The sequence below is a fragment of the Oenanthe melanoleuca genome, chromosome 4A (assembly GCF_029582105.1).
Source record: "Oenanthe melanoleuca isolate GR-GAL-2019-014 chromosome 4A, OMel1.0, whole genome shotgun sequence".
NCBI classification, from domain to species: Eukaryota; Metazoa; Chordata; class Aves; order Passeriformes; family Muscicapidae; genus Oenanthe; species Oenanthe melanoleuca.
Window position 1 is genome coordinate 14,744,040 of NC_079338.1, and position 11,398 is coordinate 14,755,437.

The window sequence follows — 11,398 nt, forward strand, 5'->3', positions numbered from 1 at the left end:
CACCTCTGGACAGCTGGATCCTGAGGAGTAGCTTCAGGGATTTATTCCCTGTGGGAATATTCTCACTGTTCCTTGGGCTGTTGGCCTGAGGCACCACCTCAGTGCTGACTCCCTGCTGCTCCTATTTCCCTTTTTTGCCATTTTCCCCCTCAGTCCTCTCCAGGCAGTGCTCCAGACTCCCTGGGCAGGAGGCAGAGTGCCCACCCCAGGGCTGGGAGCAGCAGGAATGGTCTGGTGGCTGTGGAGCTTCAGGATGATATTTTTGGGTGTCTCTGAGGCTGTCACACGGCAGTGTTTGTGACATTCCCCCAGCGTGGACGCTACCATTCCCAGGGGAATGCAGCAAGAGCCATTCCCAGAGGAATTCAGCCCCTGCCAGGACTTTGCAAGGAGCAGCAACCTCCCAGCACAGCCACAGTGCCCCACCCTCTGTGTGACCCTTCCAGGACCACCAGCTCCTGTCCATGCTCCTAATCCCAGCTGGAGCAGGTCCCCTCCCCTCAGCAGGGCCGGTGTCCCTCTGGTCACCTGGTTAAAGCCTCTGGACACACAGCCCGGCGCCCTGAGATTGCCAAACTCACCTTTCCACCCACAGCACCACAGAGCTCCTGCCACCATGAAAACCATCATAGCAGCCTGCTCCCAGAACCTCAGTGGTAAGAGATTCCCAGAATGGGTTGGGATGGTTCCTGGTTCTCCAGCAATGTGAGGAGCTGGTGGTTGTCACTGTTGTCTGCTTGTTTAGGGGTGCTGGGAGCAGTTTGAGATAACTCCATGGGAAAATGCACTGTTGCTCCACAGGGATGAAATTTTGGATGTTATTTGGGAATGTTACACACAAAATGCTCCCGGAAATTCAAAATGTTTGGCTTGCAGAGGCTCCTGTAGCTGTGGATGGGACTGACAGCAGAGCCCTGGGGGGTTCTCTGTGTCTGTGGTGTGGACATCGATGGGGCTTTTCTAGGAAAAGGATGTTAAAAAGCAACAGTTTGGTGGGCACAAGTTTGCTGGGAAGAGCTCTGTGTCTTCCCTGGGAAAAAGAAGGGACTGGGTTCTGCAGGTGGCTGGGATTTTGGGGATGTGTGGTGGGTGGAAGGGATTACTCAGAGCCCAGCATGCTGCATGGGAGAAAAGGACAAAAATTCCCCACTGGAAAAAAACCCCATGGGCCAGAGATTGCTCCAGTGTTTAATTTATTTCACTTGTGCCATTCCTGGTTTGGATTGAGCTGGGAAGAACTGAACCAGGGGTTTGTGGTTCTCCTCTGACCCGGGGTTCCCTGGCTTGGGGAGCCACAGGGACAGGGCTGCTCCTGTGTCCCCCTGATTGTCTCTCTGGCCACCATGCAGATTTGGGGTGGTTTTCCCAAGAAAACAAGGCTCTTTGATGCTGGGGTGGCTCTCTGGGGTGGTCTCGGCATGGGGACCTTTGGCCAGGAGTGCTGCACTGGCAGGGCCGGTGCCTCAGGCCCATTTTGGGGAGCCAGGGAAGGGGCCAGGCTTGGAGTTTGGATCCTGGCTGCCAGCCCAGGGAGGTTAATGGTTCACCAGGATCGGCTGGAGGGAAGGGGTGGCAGGGGCAGTGGAGTGGCTGCGCTGTCAGGGGTGTGTCCCTGTGGGGACAGAGCACGACAGCCACCCCCAGCCACGCTGGCCAGGCCTTGCAGCTGGCCTTGGCACTTGCTGGGGGTGGTGTCTCCCTGCTGTGCCAGCTGAGAAATCCCCAAATCCCCCGTGAGCCTGAGCATGCCAAGGAGGGCACGTGGTGGCACATGGAGCGGGATGTGCCACAGCTCTTGGTGCATGGAGCTTTTGGGCTTGGGGTCCCATCCCATCCCATCCCATCCCATCCCATCCCATCCCATCCCATCCCATCCCATCCCATCCCATCCCATCCCATCCCATCCCATCCCATCCCAATCATCCCTCCTCCCCCAGCTGCTCATCTGTTCTGGTTTGAAGGACAGGTGTCTGCCAATAAAGACAGAAACTTCTCTTTGAGATGGAGAATGCAACCCCACACCCTACTCCAAATTATTATTATAATTTTGAAATTAAGGGGCTCTCAGGCAAAGATAGGGGAATTAGGAATAACAATTCTTTACTAGGAAAATTAAAATAGAAATACAGTATTACAAAGAACAATCCCAACCCTGCCAGAGTCAGAATCCAAGCTGACACCTGTCAGTCAGTCAGGGTGTTGGCACAGTCCCATTCAATGGTGGCTGCATCCTCCTGCAGTGGCAGATGTGGTTCAGCTGGAGCAGTGCTCCTGGAGAAGGTGCAGTTTCCTCTGAAGCTCCAGGGATGATGTGGAAAGGTCTGGCTTTCCTCTGGAATCCAGTGAAAAGAAGGTCCCTTGGTGTCCAAAATGTCAGTTTTTATCTGGGTAGGAAAGGCTTGGCTCCTCCCCTGGCTGGAGCATCTCCCAGTGGGATGATGGAATTTTATCAGTCATGCAGTGGGACTGAATGGGCCAGCAGCAGATGATATCTCCTGGAGGGAGGATGGGCTGTGGAAAAATAAAGATGATTGCCCAGCTGGTTTAAAGATGGCCCATTAGCAGATAATATGTGCCAGGAGATCAGGGTCACTGCCCCACCTGGCTGCGGCAGATGGTGACAGAATTCACATTTCTGGCCACATCAACCCAACACATCATCCTTCCCATCCCACCTCCCGCCGGCGCTCCTGGGTGTCCCCCGGCAGCCCGGTGGCCCCACCCGCGTACGAGCCGTACTGTTTTGGGCGGGGCCGTGCCCTCCTCTCCGCAGGCAGCCGGGCCAGCATCCAGACCGCCCTGAGGACACTGCTGGCCGTGCCCTGGCCCTCGCAGCGCGATGTCGGCTCTGCTCTGCAGCTCCTGGCCGTGCTGCAGTGGGTGCTCAGCTTCCTGCTGCTGGGTGAGTGACTGGGGGGCTGCGGGGGATCCGGGGGGTCACACAGCCTCTCACCCCCTGCCCGGCTCCCGCAGGAATCTTCAGCCTCCTGCTGCTCGTCTACCTGCTCTTCACCAGCCTCTGGCTCATCCCCGTGCTCTACCTGGCCTGGATCATCTCCGATTGGGACACGCCGGAGAAAGGTGTGCTGGCCGTGTCCCCGCTGCTGCCAGCTCTGCAGCAGGATGGGAGTGGGGTCCCCCTTTCTCCAGGTCCCTCCCAGAATATGGGGAGCTCCACATCCCTCCCGCTCCTACCCTCCGCTCCCGCATCATCAGGGTGGGAAGAGGGATGCAGGAGGTTCAGGGGGAGCGCTTCCCTTGCGTCCTGCTGCCCGCTGGGCTGGGCTGGCCGTCACCTGCGGGTCCCCTCCCGGCTTTGCAGGTGGCAGGAGGCTGCCGTGCCTGCGGCGATGGACGGTGTGGAAGCACTTTCGGGATTATTTCCCGGTGAAGGTACGGCGCCGGGACGCGGTGGGACCACCCAAAAAGAGGTGCCACCGTCACGTTCCCACGACTTCTATTGTCCCCGCAGCTGGTGAAGACACACGACCTGTCCCCCAGGCACAACTACATCATCGGCTCGCACCCCCACGGCATCCTCTGCGTCGGCGCCTTCTGTAACTTCATCACGGGCTCCACGGGCTTCGAGGAGCTGTTCCCGGGCATCCGCTCCTCGCTCACCACGCTGGCCGGGAATTTCCGCCTGCCCGTGTTTCGGGAGTACCTGATGAGCGGGGGTGAGTGGTGCTTGCCCTGCCCAGCTCGGGTGGGGCTCCGGGAGAGCCCTGATCCCTCTGTGCGAAACACGGCGGGGATGCTGCTCTGCTTGCGTTGTGCCTGAGCGACAGCTTCACCTCGCACCTCGTCTGCACCTTGCCCACACCCTGCCTGGGCTGCACCTTCACCCTGCTCGCAGCCTGCCTACACCCTGTCTGAACAGCTCCTACGCCTTGCCTGCTGCTTGTCTACACCCTGCTGCACCCTCCGCCCTCACTGCCCCCACCCTGCCCTCGCTGCCCCCACCCTGCCCGCACCGCTCCCTGCCAGCACCTTTCCCTTTCTCATCCCCTGCCCGCACCTTTCCCATCCCCGGCTCGCACCTTTCCCTTTCTCATCCCCTGCCCGCACCTTTCCCATCCCCGGCTCGCACCTTTCCCACCCCATGCCCGCTCCGTGCCCGCTCCTTTCCCACCTCCTGTCCCCACCTTTCCCACCTCCTGTCCCCACCTTTCCCACCTCCTGCCCGCTCCTTTCCCACCCCCTGTCCCCACCTTTCCCACCTCCTGTCCCCACCTTTCCCGCTCCCTGCTCGCAGCAGAGGGAGCCCTCGCACTGTCCTTGCCCTGGTCCCTCCAGGTGCCATCTCTCGGGGGGACCCTCGGCGGTCCCCCCCGGGGGTCTGGGCGCTGCAGTGCCACAGTCCCGGTGCCCCGTCCCGCCGCAGGGCTGTTCCCGGTGACCCGCCGAGCCATCGGCTACCTGCTGTCCCAGCAAGGCACCGGTAACGCGGTGGCCATCGTCATCGGCGGCGCGGCCGAGTCGCTGTCCTGCCGGCCCGGAGTCACCACGCTCATCCTCAGGAACCGCAAGGGCTTCGTCCGCATGGCGCTGCGGCACGGGTGGGTCCCGGCTGGGTCACCGGCACCGCCACGCCCGCGGGTCCCGCCGGTCCCCAGCGCCCCGTCACCCCTCGCCGTGTCCCCTCCGCAGGGCCTTCCTCGTCCCCTCCTTCTCCTTCGGGGAGAACGACCTGTTCCGCCAGGTGGTTTTTGAGGAGGGCAGCTGGATGAGGAGCATCCAGCGGCGCTTCCAGAAGATGATTGGCTTCGCTCCGTGCCTCTTCTACGGCCGCGGGCTCACCTCCTGCCGCTCCCGCGGCTTCCTGCCCTACGCCAGACCCATCACCACCGTGGGTGAGCGCCGGGGCTGCGGGTCCCCGGGGTGGGGTCGTGTCCCTAACCCCGAGCATGCCGCTGACCCCTCCCCTGTCCCCTGCCCGCAGTGGGGGAGCCGCTGGCGGTGCCCAAGGTGGAGAACCCGAGCCGGGAGCTGGTGGATCGGTACCACGAGCTCTACATCAGTGCCCTGCTCAAGCTCTTCAACGAGAACAAGACCAAGTATGGGCTGTCCGAGTCAGACGAGCTGCACATCCTCTGAGTGCCACCCGCACCGTCCTGGCTCATGAGGGCTCTTGCAGGGGGGATTTCAGCCGGTCTGGCAATGGGGGACACACAGGGGACAGTCCCCACTCTGGCCTTTTGTTCCTCCGACCTGAAGGGGAGGTGGGAAGAGAGGGGGAAGCGAGGGGAAGATTGGGAAAGGCTCCCCCTTGCAGGGGTTTGGAGGGGCTGTGGGTGACACAGCTGCTCCCTGCAAGGGGCTGGTGTGGGGCTGGGGCCAGCAGTGGGCACGGTCCCCACGGGATAACCAAGTCACCACAGGCTCAGGGAGGGTGTCATGGGAGGAGGGATTGACATGGGGTTTTTGGGGTGGCATCCTGATGATGAGTGGGACCACCCTGGGGTGGGAGGGGGACACTCCTGGACAGGGGGATCTGTGGATGTGGCCTGAGCCAGGACCATGTGGCCCCAGATGAGCCTTTCCTGCCATCTCCATACCCAATACAGATTTCCAACCTCCCAAACCTGTCTGTGTGTGTTCCAGAGGTTGGGATTGGCAGCACTGTGGTGGTACCCCTGCACTGCCCGCGTGGGTGCCCTTGTCACCCAGCGTGTCCCCTCCCTAGCAGTCCCATCTCCAGCTGGGGCAGCTTGGCAGGGCCCTTGCACCACTCAGGTGCAGCCAAGCAGCTCCTGGGTTCACCTGGGCCACGTTGGATATAATGGGAGGTGAGGGACAGCTCTGACTGGTTTAACTGGGTCAGGAGGGAGATCTGCTCTCAGCTCAGTGGTGAGTGAGGGTCTCTCTGAGGGGAACAGGGGTGTGGGGCTGGGATGGGCCATCCCTGGGGTGCTCTCCTTCACCTGGGCAGCTCTTGTGGGACATGGCTGTGTGTGACACCCCAGTGATGCTCTGGGCACCCCTTTCTCAGGCATGTGCTGGCAGGACTTGCAGGGAGCGAAGGGGACAGGCCCTCCTGGGGCTCTTGGTGTGGGGACAGCCCTGTCCCTGTCCCATCCTTGCCAGGCTGGCGTGGGAGAGTCAACAGCACTGATACCAATCTCAGAGCTCTGCTCTGCGCAGGCACTTGGTCAAACAAAAGAGTTGGGTAAACATTTGAGGAGCAAACACCCATAAACGGAAATTCCCAAGAACCTTCCTGTCACCACGGGAGCTCCGGCTCATCCCTCCAGACCTGTCCCAGTGGATTTTCTCTGGGGTGAAGGTGATTGTCTTGTCTTCCTTATGGTGGAGGGAGAAACAGGCCTGAGGGTTGAGAGGGGAGGGGCTTTATTGGGGGTCATGGGCAGCAAGTGCCCTAGGCCATGTCACTTCTCCTCTGCCAAGGCTAGCAGTGTGACAGGGACATCTCTGAACCCACCCAGCGTGGGCTCTGTCCCCAGGTTCAGTTTGGTCCCCACATGTCATGGAAGAGCTGTGCCTGCCCAGGGAGGCACCAGTGTCCCTTCTCTGTCAGTCCCTCGTGTCCCCAAGAGTGCCAGGGATGGAACAGCAGCCTGCTGCCCCAAAAGAGCCTCCTCAGCGACCTTCCCATTCCCACGAGTGTCTCTCCTGCCCTGCCCAGCACCAGCACCCTCCTCCCACGGCCTCTCAGGGCAGGGCTGGGCAGGGACAGCTCAGCTCTGGGCCCTTGGCAGCGCCCACATGAGGGGCTCAGCACCCTCCTCCGCTGCGCGCCGTCCCTCGGGTGGCACCGGCCGCGTGGCCGCCGTGGGTGAAGGGAGTGACCAGCGCCAGGTCCAGCGTGGGCACGGGCCGCAGGCGCTGCGCGGCCCCGCGGCGCAGCCGGCCCCGGTACTTGTCCCCCGCCATGAAGTACAGGATGGGGTCCAGGCAGCTGTTGATGCTGGCCAGCGGCCGCGTGATCTTGTAGGTGAAGTTGATGATGTTGAGGGTGCGGCAGTCGGCCTGGAAGTAGCGGGAGGTGTAGTAGAGGGTGCGGGTGATGTGGAAGGGCACGAAGCAGACGGCGAACACGGCGAGCACCACGACGATCATCTTGACGGAGCGCCTCTTGTAGGAGGGCGTGCGCAGGCCGGGGCTGGAGAAGCCGGGCTGGCAGAGGCGCTTGGCCATCAGGCAGTAGCACACCACGATGACCAGGAAGGGCACCCCGAAGAGCAGGGCCATGACGGAGGAGCTGTAGTGCACGTAGTGGTCGAACTCCTCGGGCTTGGTGGTGTCGTGGCACAGCGTGATGTTGCCCTTGGAGCTGGTGGTGACGAAGACGAGGTTGGGGATGAGGCAGACGGTGACCACCAGCCAGGCGGCCACGCAGATGATGCGGGCCTGCTTGGTCTTCACCCACTTGAGGGAGCGGATGGGGTGGCAGATGCCCATGTAGCGGTGCACGCTGATGCAGGTGAGGAAGAGGATGCTGCTGTACAGGTTGGCGTAGAAGAGGAAGCGCACGATCTTGCACAGCCCCGTCCCGAAGGGCCAGTTGTTGCGGTCGGCGTAGTAATAGACCAGGGTGGGCAGGGACAGCACGTAGAGCGTGTCCGACAGGGCCAGGTTCACCATGTAGGTGGTGGTGGCGTTCCAGGGCCTCATCCTGGAGATGAACATCCACAGGGCCCAGGAGTTGAGGGGCAGCCCCACCACGAAGACGATGCTGTAGGAGACGGGCAGCAGGATGAACTTGAACTCTTCGTTGAAGACACACTTTGCCTCGGGTGCCGCCGTGGTGTTCCCTCCCGGCCAGGGCGCCGGCGTCGGTGTCCACAGGGACACCGGGAACATCCTCACCGGAGTGGCCATGTCGTGCCAGCCAGACCTGGGGAGCAGTTCATGAAAGCACACTAGTCACTGATCTTGACCATTGTCAGGCACAAAGCGTGGAAGGGAGCCAAAGCTGCCAGATTTTCTCCCCCTCCAGGAGCTCCGGCCACTTTGATGGTTCTCTGGTTTTTCTCAACTTGGAGTGGGCTCTGCAAAGCCTCCCCTCCGCAGCCCTTGTGCTGACACTCATTAGTCCCCCATTAATCCCCCATTAATAATCCCTTTGAGTGGGCTGGGGACACAGAGCCCTGTGCTGGGGACAGAGCCCCGCCAGGCACAGCCCCACGGCAGCCGAACAATGAGACCCTGATGAGCACCAGCAGCCCCCGGCCTCTTGGAAGCTGCCTCGGCCTAATTGGCACCATCCTGACAATGCTGCTGCTCCCAGAGGGCTCCTTGGGAGAAGAAAGGCGGGAGGAGAAGAAAGGCTTGTCTGGGGGAATGTTGTGTCCCAGAGAAATCCTGGGGGAGCTGTTAGAGGAGCCTTTGGGAGAGTGTCCCTGGACAGCGAGGAGCCGCTGGCTGCCGGGTGCTGTCCGTAGGGAAGGGATGAGCTGAGCCCTGTGCAGAGGAGCTGGAGCCAAGCCCCAGCTCAAGGCAGAGCGAGTTCATCAGGCAGGACATTCCCTCCTGTGCTGGCATCAAAGGCTGGGACCTGGGAACTCCTGGGAAGTCGGCCTGAGGACAGAACTCTCTTCTCGAGGGGACTGGGAGGGTCTGCCACCACCGTGGTGTCCAGCAAAGGACCAGTGAGGGTGGGCTGTGCCTTGACCCCTCCACCATCCCTGGTGTAATGATTCCTCCAACAGAGGATGGATGCTTGGATGAGTAACCTGAGAGCAGGAGCTGCTGTGCTGCTAGTGGAGCCAAAACCATATTTGATGGAGGGAATGCTGGAGCATCTCCAATTCCTTTTGTCCAAAACTCTCCCAGGAGGTGACAGGCACCAGGACAGGGGAGGACTCAGGGCTCAGGGATGCACATAGCTGGAGCTGGAAGGACAAACCCTCTCAGGCTCCTTCATCCCTTGGCTCCCTCATCATCCCCCTCCTGTTTCCCTTTGTCCTGATGATGTGCAAGCTTCTCCCAGCAGGAATATCCCGCAGGGTGGATCAGTGGGATCATCCCTGCCACACCCTGCCTGGAGAGATACCTGTAGTTGACAGAGATGTTCATAAATGATTCAGCAGGCAGATGGGACAGCAGGGGCCCCTCCAGGCATCCTCCCGGGGCTCTGTTTGAGCTGAGGGCTGAGCTCCAGGCCCACATCCAACACCCTGCAGCTCCTGGCCCGCCACAGCTCCCGCCTTTATTGCAGGGATGAGTTCAGAGAGCAACAGGCAGGTCCTGATCAAACATTAACAGTGGGGAGAACTTGGATTGTTTTCCCAGAGGCAGGAGAGAAAACGGGTGACAGGAAAACCTGAGCTTGCAAGCAAGGTGCCAGTGGTGGCAGCCACATGTCCCCAAGCTGCTGAGGACATGAGGGACCAGGAGATTTATTCTCCTTTTCCAGCCTCTGAATGCAAAAATGCAAAGCCTTGAGCATGACCAGAGCAGAGCTGTTGCAGGTTCAGTGCCCAAAATCAGTGTCCATGACACAGGCCACCAACCAATTAAGATATGGAGAAGACAGTAAATAGAAGTTAATAATCAAGTGTGAAAAATGCATGGGGAAATATCCTGAGCAGCTATGGACTGCTGGACTGCTCAGAGGAGAGCACAGGCAGCTGATACAGCCTGAGCACAGTCAGCAGTGGGATTTAATCATTCCCAATGAGAATAGCCACCAAAATACAGAAATGCAGAAGATGACATTTGGCAAGTTGTATCTTAACAGGTTTCTTGCTTCCTCATCTTAGTCACGACCAAAATTAATGATTGAAATTACTGAATCACATCAGTCTAGCCTGAGGACACATCACCACCAGCCCCACTCCTATTCTTTGCTGACATTCCTAGCAACACTGTACTTGTCCCTTTGAGGAAAGACTGAGGTGTGAGCCAAGAGTTGGGACTGATTATTGGAGCAAGGGATAGAGGCACTGGGATCTGAGGGTTCCCCCAGCCCTGGGGGTTCATGGAGCTGCTGGAAAGGCTCCAGTAAAATGAGGAAATGGGACAACACCAGAGCAGACTCTGCCCCAGAGCCAAGATCCTGCTGGTGGGAGAGGATGGGAATCCTGGGGATCGTGGAGCAGCAGGAGGAGCTCAGAGAGGGGAGGTGAGAGCAGATTTTGGAGCAGCTGCCAAGGGATGGGTGAGCCTGGGACTGGCTGCTGCTGGAGAAAGGGAAAAACAGGGCTTTTCTCCTCACTTAAACCCTTGGAAATTGCAAAACAAGGAGAATTATGCAAAACATCCTGTAGAAGGACCCTTGTCCCTAATCCCCACGTGGTTGGTGCAGCCAAAGCTGCAGCACAAGGGGATGTGACCCAATTCCAATCCTTCCCTTGTCTGGAAGAGCAGCCAAGGCACGCTCTGCTGGACACCTCCCTGGGGACACCAGGGGGGTCGGGCATTTCCCTTGCTGCCCACCCCATCCCCTGCCCCGAGGTGACCCCGGGCAGGGTGGGGTGAGGGTTCCCTTCCACCCCGGGCTGTCCCTGTCCCCACCTCGCTGGGAATGGGCAGGAGCACGAGGTGTCAGGCTGAGCCACGACAGCACCAGGCAGCTTCAACACAACGAGGTGATTGAGATTTAGGGGATGGAGAGGAGGATGAAGAAGAGGAGGGAGCCACATTGGGAAGGATGAAGACCCTCAGTGACAGAGGAAGGAGGTGGTATGTTAAAGAGGAGGATGTACGGAGGTAGTTGGGGGTGGAGGAGGGCAGATGAGAACTTGCTGACCCCACCCTGCACCCACCCAGCCCTGCAGACCCCACCTGTGTCCCTCGCCCTCCGGAGCCCAGCTGGGACAGTGTGACACGGCTGTCCCCGAGCAGGGCCTGCCCCAGCTCACCTGCAGACCTGGGCGGCTCTCAGGAGCGGGGTCCCCACGGGGACAGCCTGTTCCCCAGACGGGACGGGGCCATGCCGGGGGGCCCTGGCCGTGCCGTGCCGTGCCGTGCCGAGTGTGCCCGCGGCCGGGAGCAAAGTGCCCGGGGAAGGCAGGGCTGGAGGCGGGCGGAGGCGGAGGCAGGAGCTGCCGCAGGGCTCAGCCCCACTGCATTCCCATCCCTCCGGTGCCCTCGCAGGCTTTGGGACACCTGCAGCCCCCGATCTGGGGCATGGTGGATTCTCCCATGGGGTCACAGCCCTTTCCTCAGCAGCACCACGGCCCCTCAACCACGAGGGCACAGCCCCTCAACCATGGGCACCGTGTCCCCCCGCCCACGGCCACCACATCCCGCCACCCGTGGGGACCGTGGCCGCTCAACCGCAAGGTCCATAGTCCCCCACCCACGGGTCGTGTCCCTCTGCCCGTGGGCACTCATGGGGACCACAGTCCCTCAGCCTGGAGGGTCATAGCCCCCATCCCTGGGGTCTGTGGCCCCTCGCCCGCCGCAGGACAGCTCCGCTGGCTCCCGGGGT

General features: G+C 60.6%; 2 protein-coding genes across 3 annotated transcripts; one reads left to right on the top strand and one right to left on the bottom strand.

The window, feature by feature from the left end:
• Window positions 1-338: 338 nt before the first annotated feature.
• On the top strand, window positions 339-5,584 carry LOC130253175 (diacylglycerol O-acyltransferase 2-like). The gene is made up of 8 exons (XM_056491514.1): window positions 339-656; window positions 2,774-2,902; window positions 2,974-3,081; window positions 3,323-3,393; window positions 3,473-3,677; window positions 4,385-4,559; window positions 4,651-4,853; window positions 4,943-5,584. The coding sequence occupies exons 1-8, from the start codon at window positions 617-619 to the stop codon at window positions 5,095-5,097; spliced, it is 1,086 nt and encodes a 361-aa protein (XP_056347489.1). The 5' UTR covers window positions 339-616; the 3' UTR covers window positions 5,098-5,584.
• A 750-nt stretch (window positions 5,585-6,334) lies between these two features.
• On the bottom strand, window positions 6,335-11,177 carry P2RY4 (pyrimidinergic receptor P2Y4). 2 transcript variants are annotated; one of them, XM_056491512.1, is made up of 2 exons: window positions 10,827-11,177; window positions 6,335-7,858 (listed from the first exon to the last, which is right to left on the bottom strand). In XM_056491512.1, the coding sequence occupies exon 2, from the start codon at window positions 7,840-7,842 to the stop codon at window positions 6,736-6,738; it is 1,107 nt and encodes a 368-aa protein (XP_056347487.1). In that variant the 5' UTR covers window positions 7,843-7,858; window positions 10,827-11,177; the 3' UTR covers window positions 6,335-6,735. The 2 variants fall into 2 exon arrangements, with proteins under 2 accessions (XP_056347487.1, XP_056347488.1); XM_056491513.1 differs by having other exon boundaries at window positions 6,335-9,016; window positions 10,827-10,972.
• Window positions 11,178-11,398: the final 221 nt, after the last annotated feature.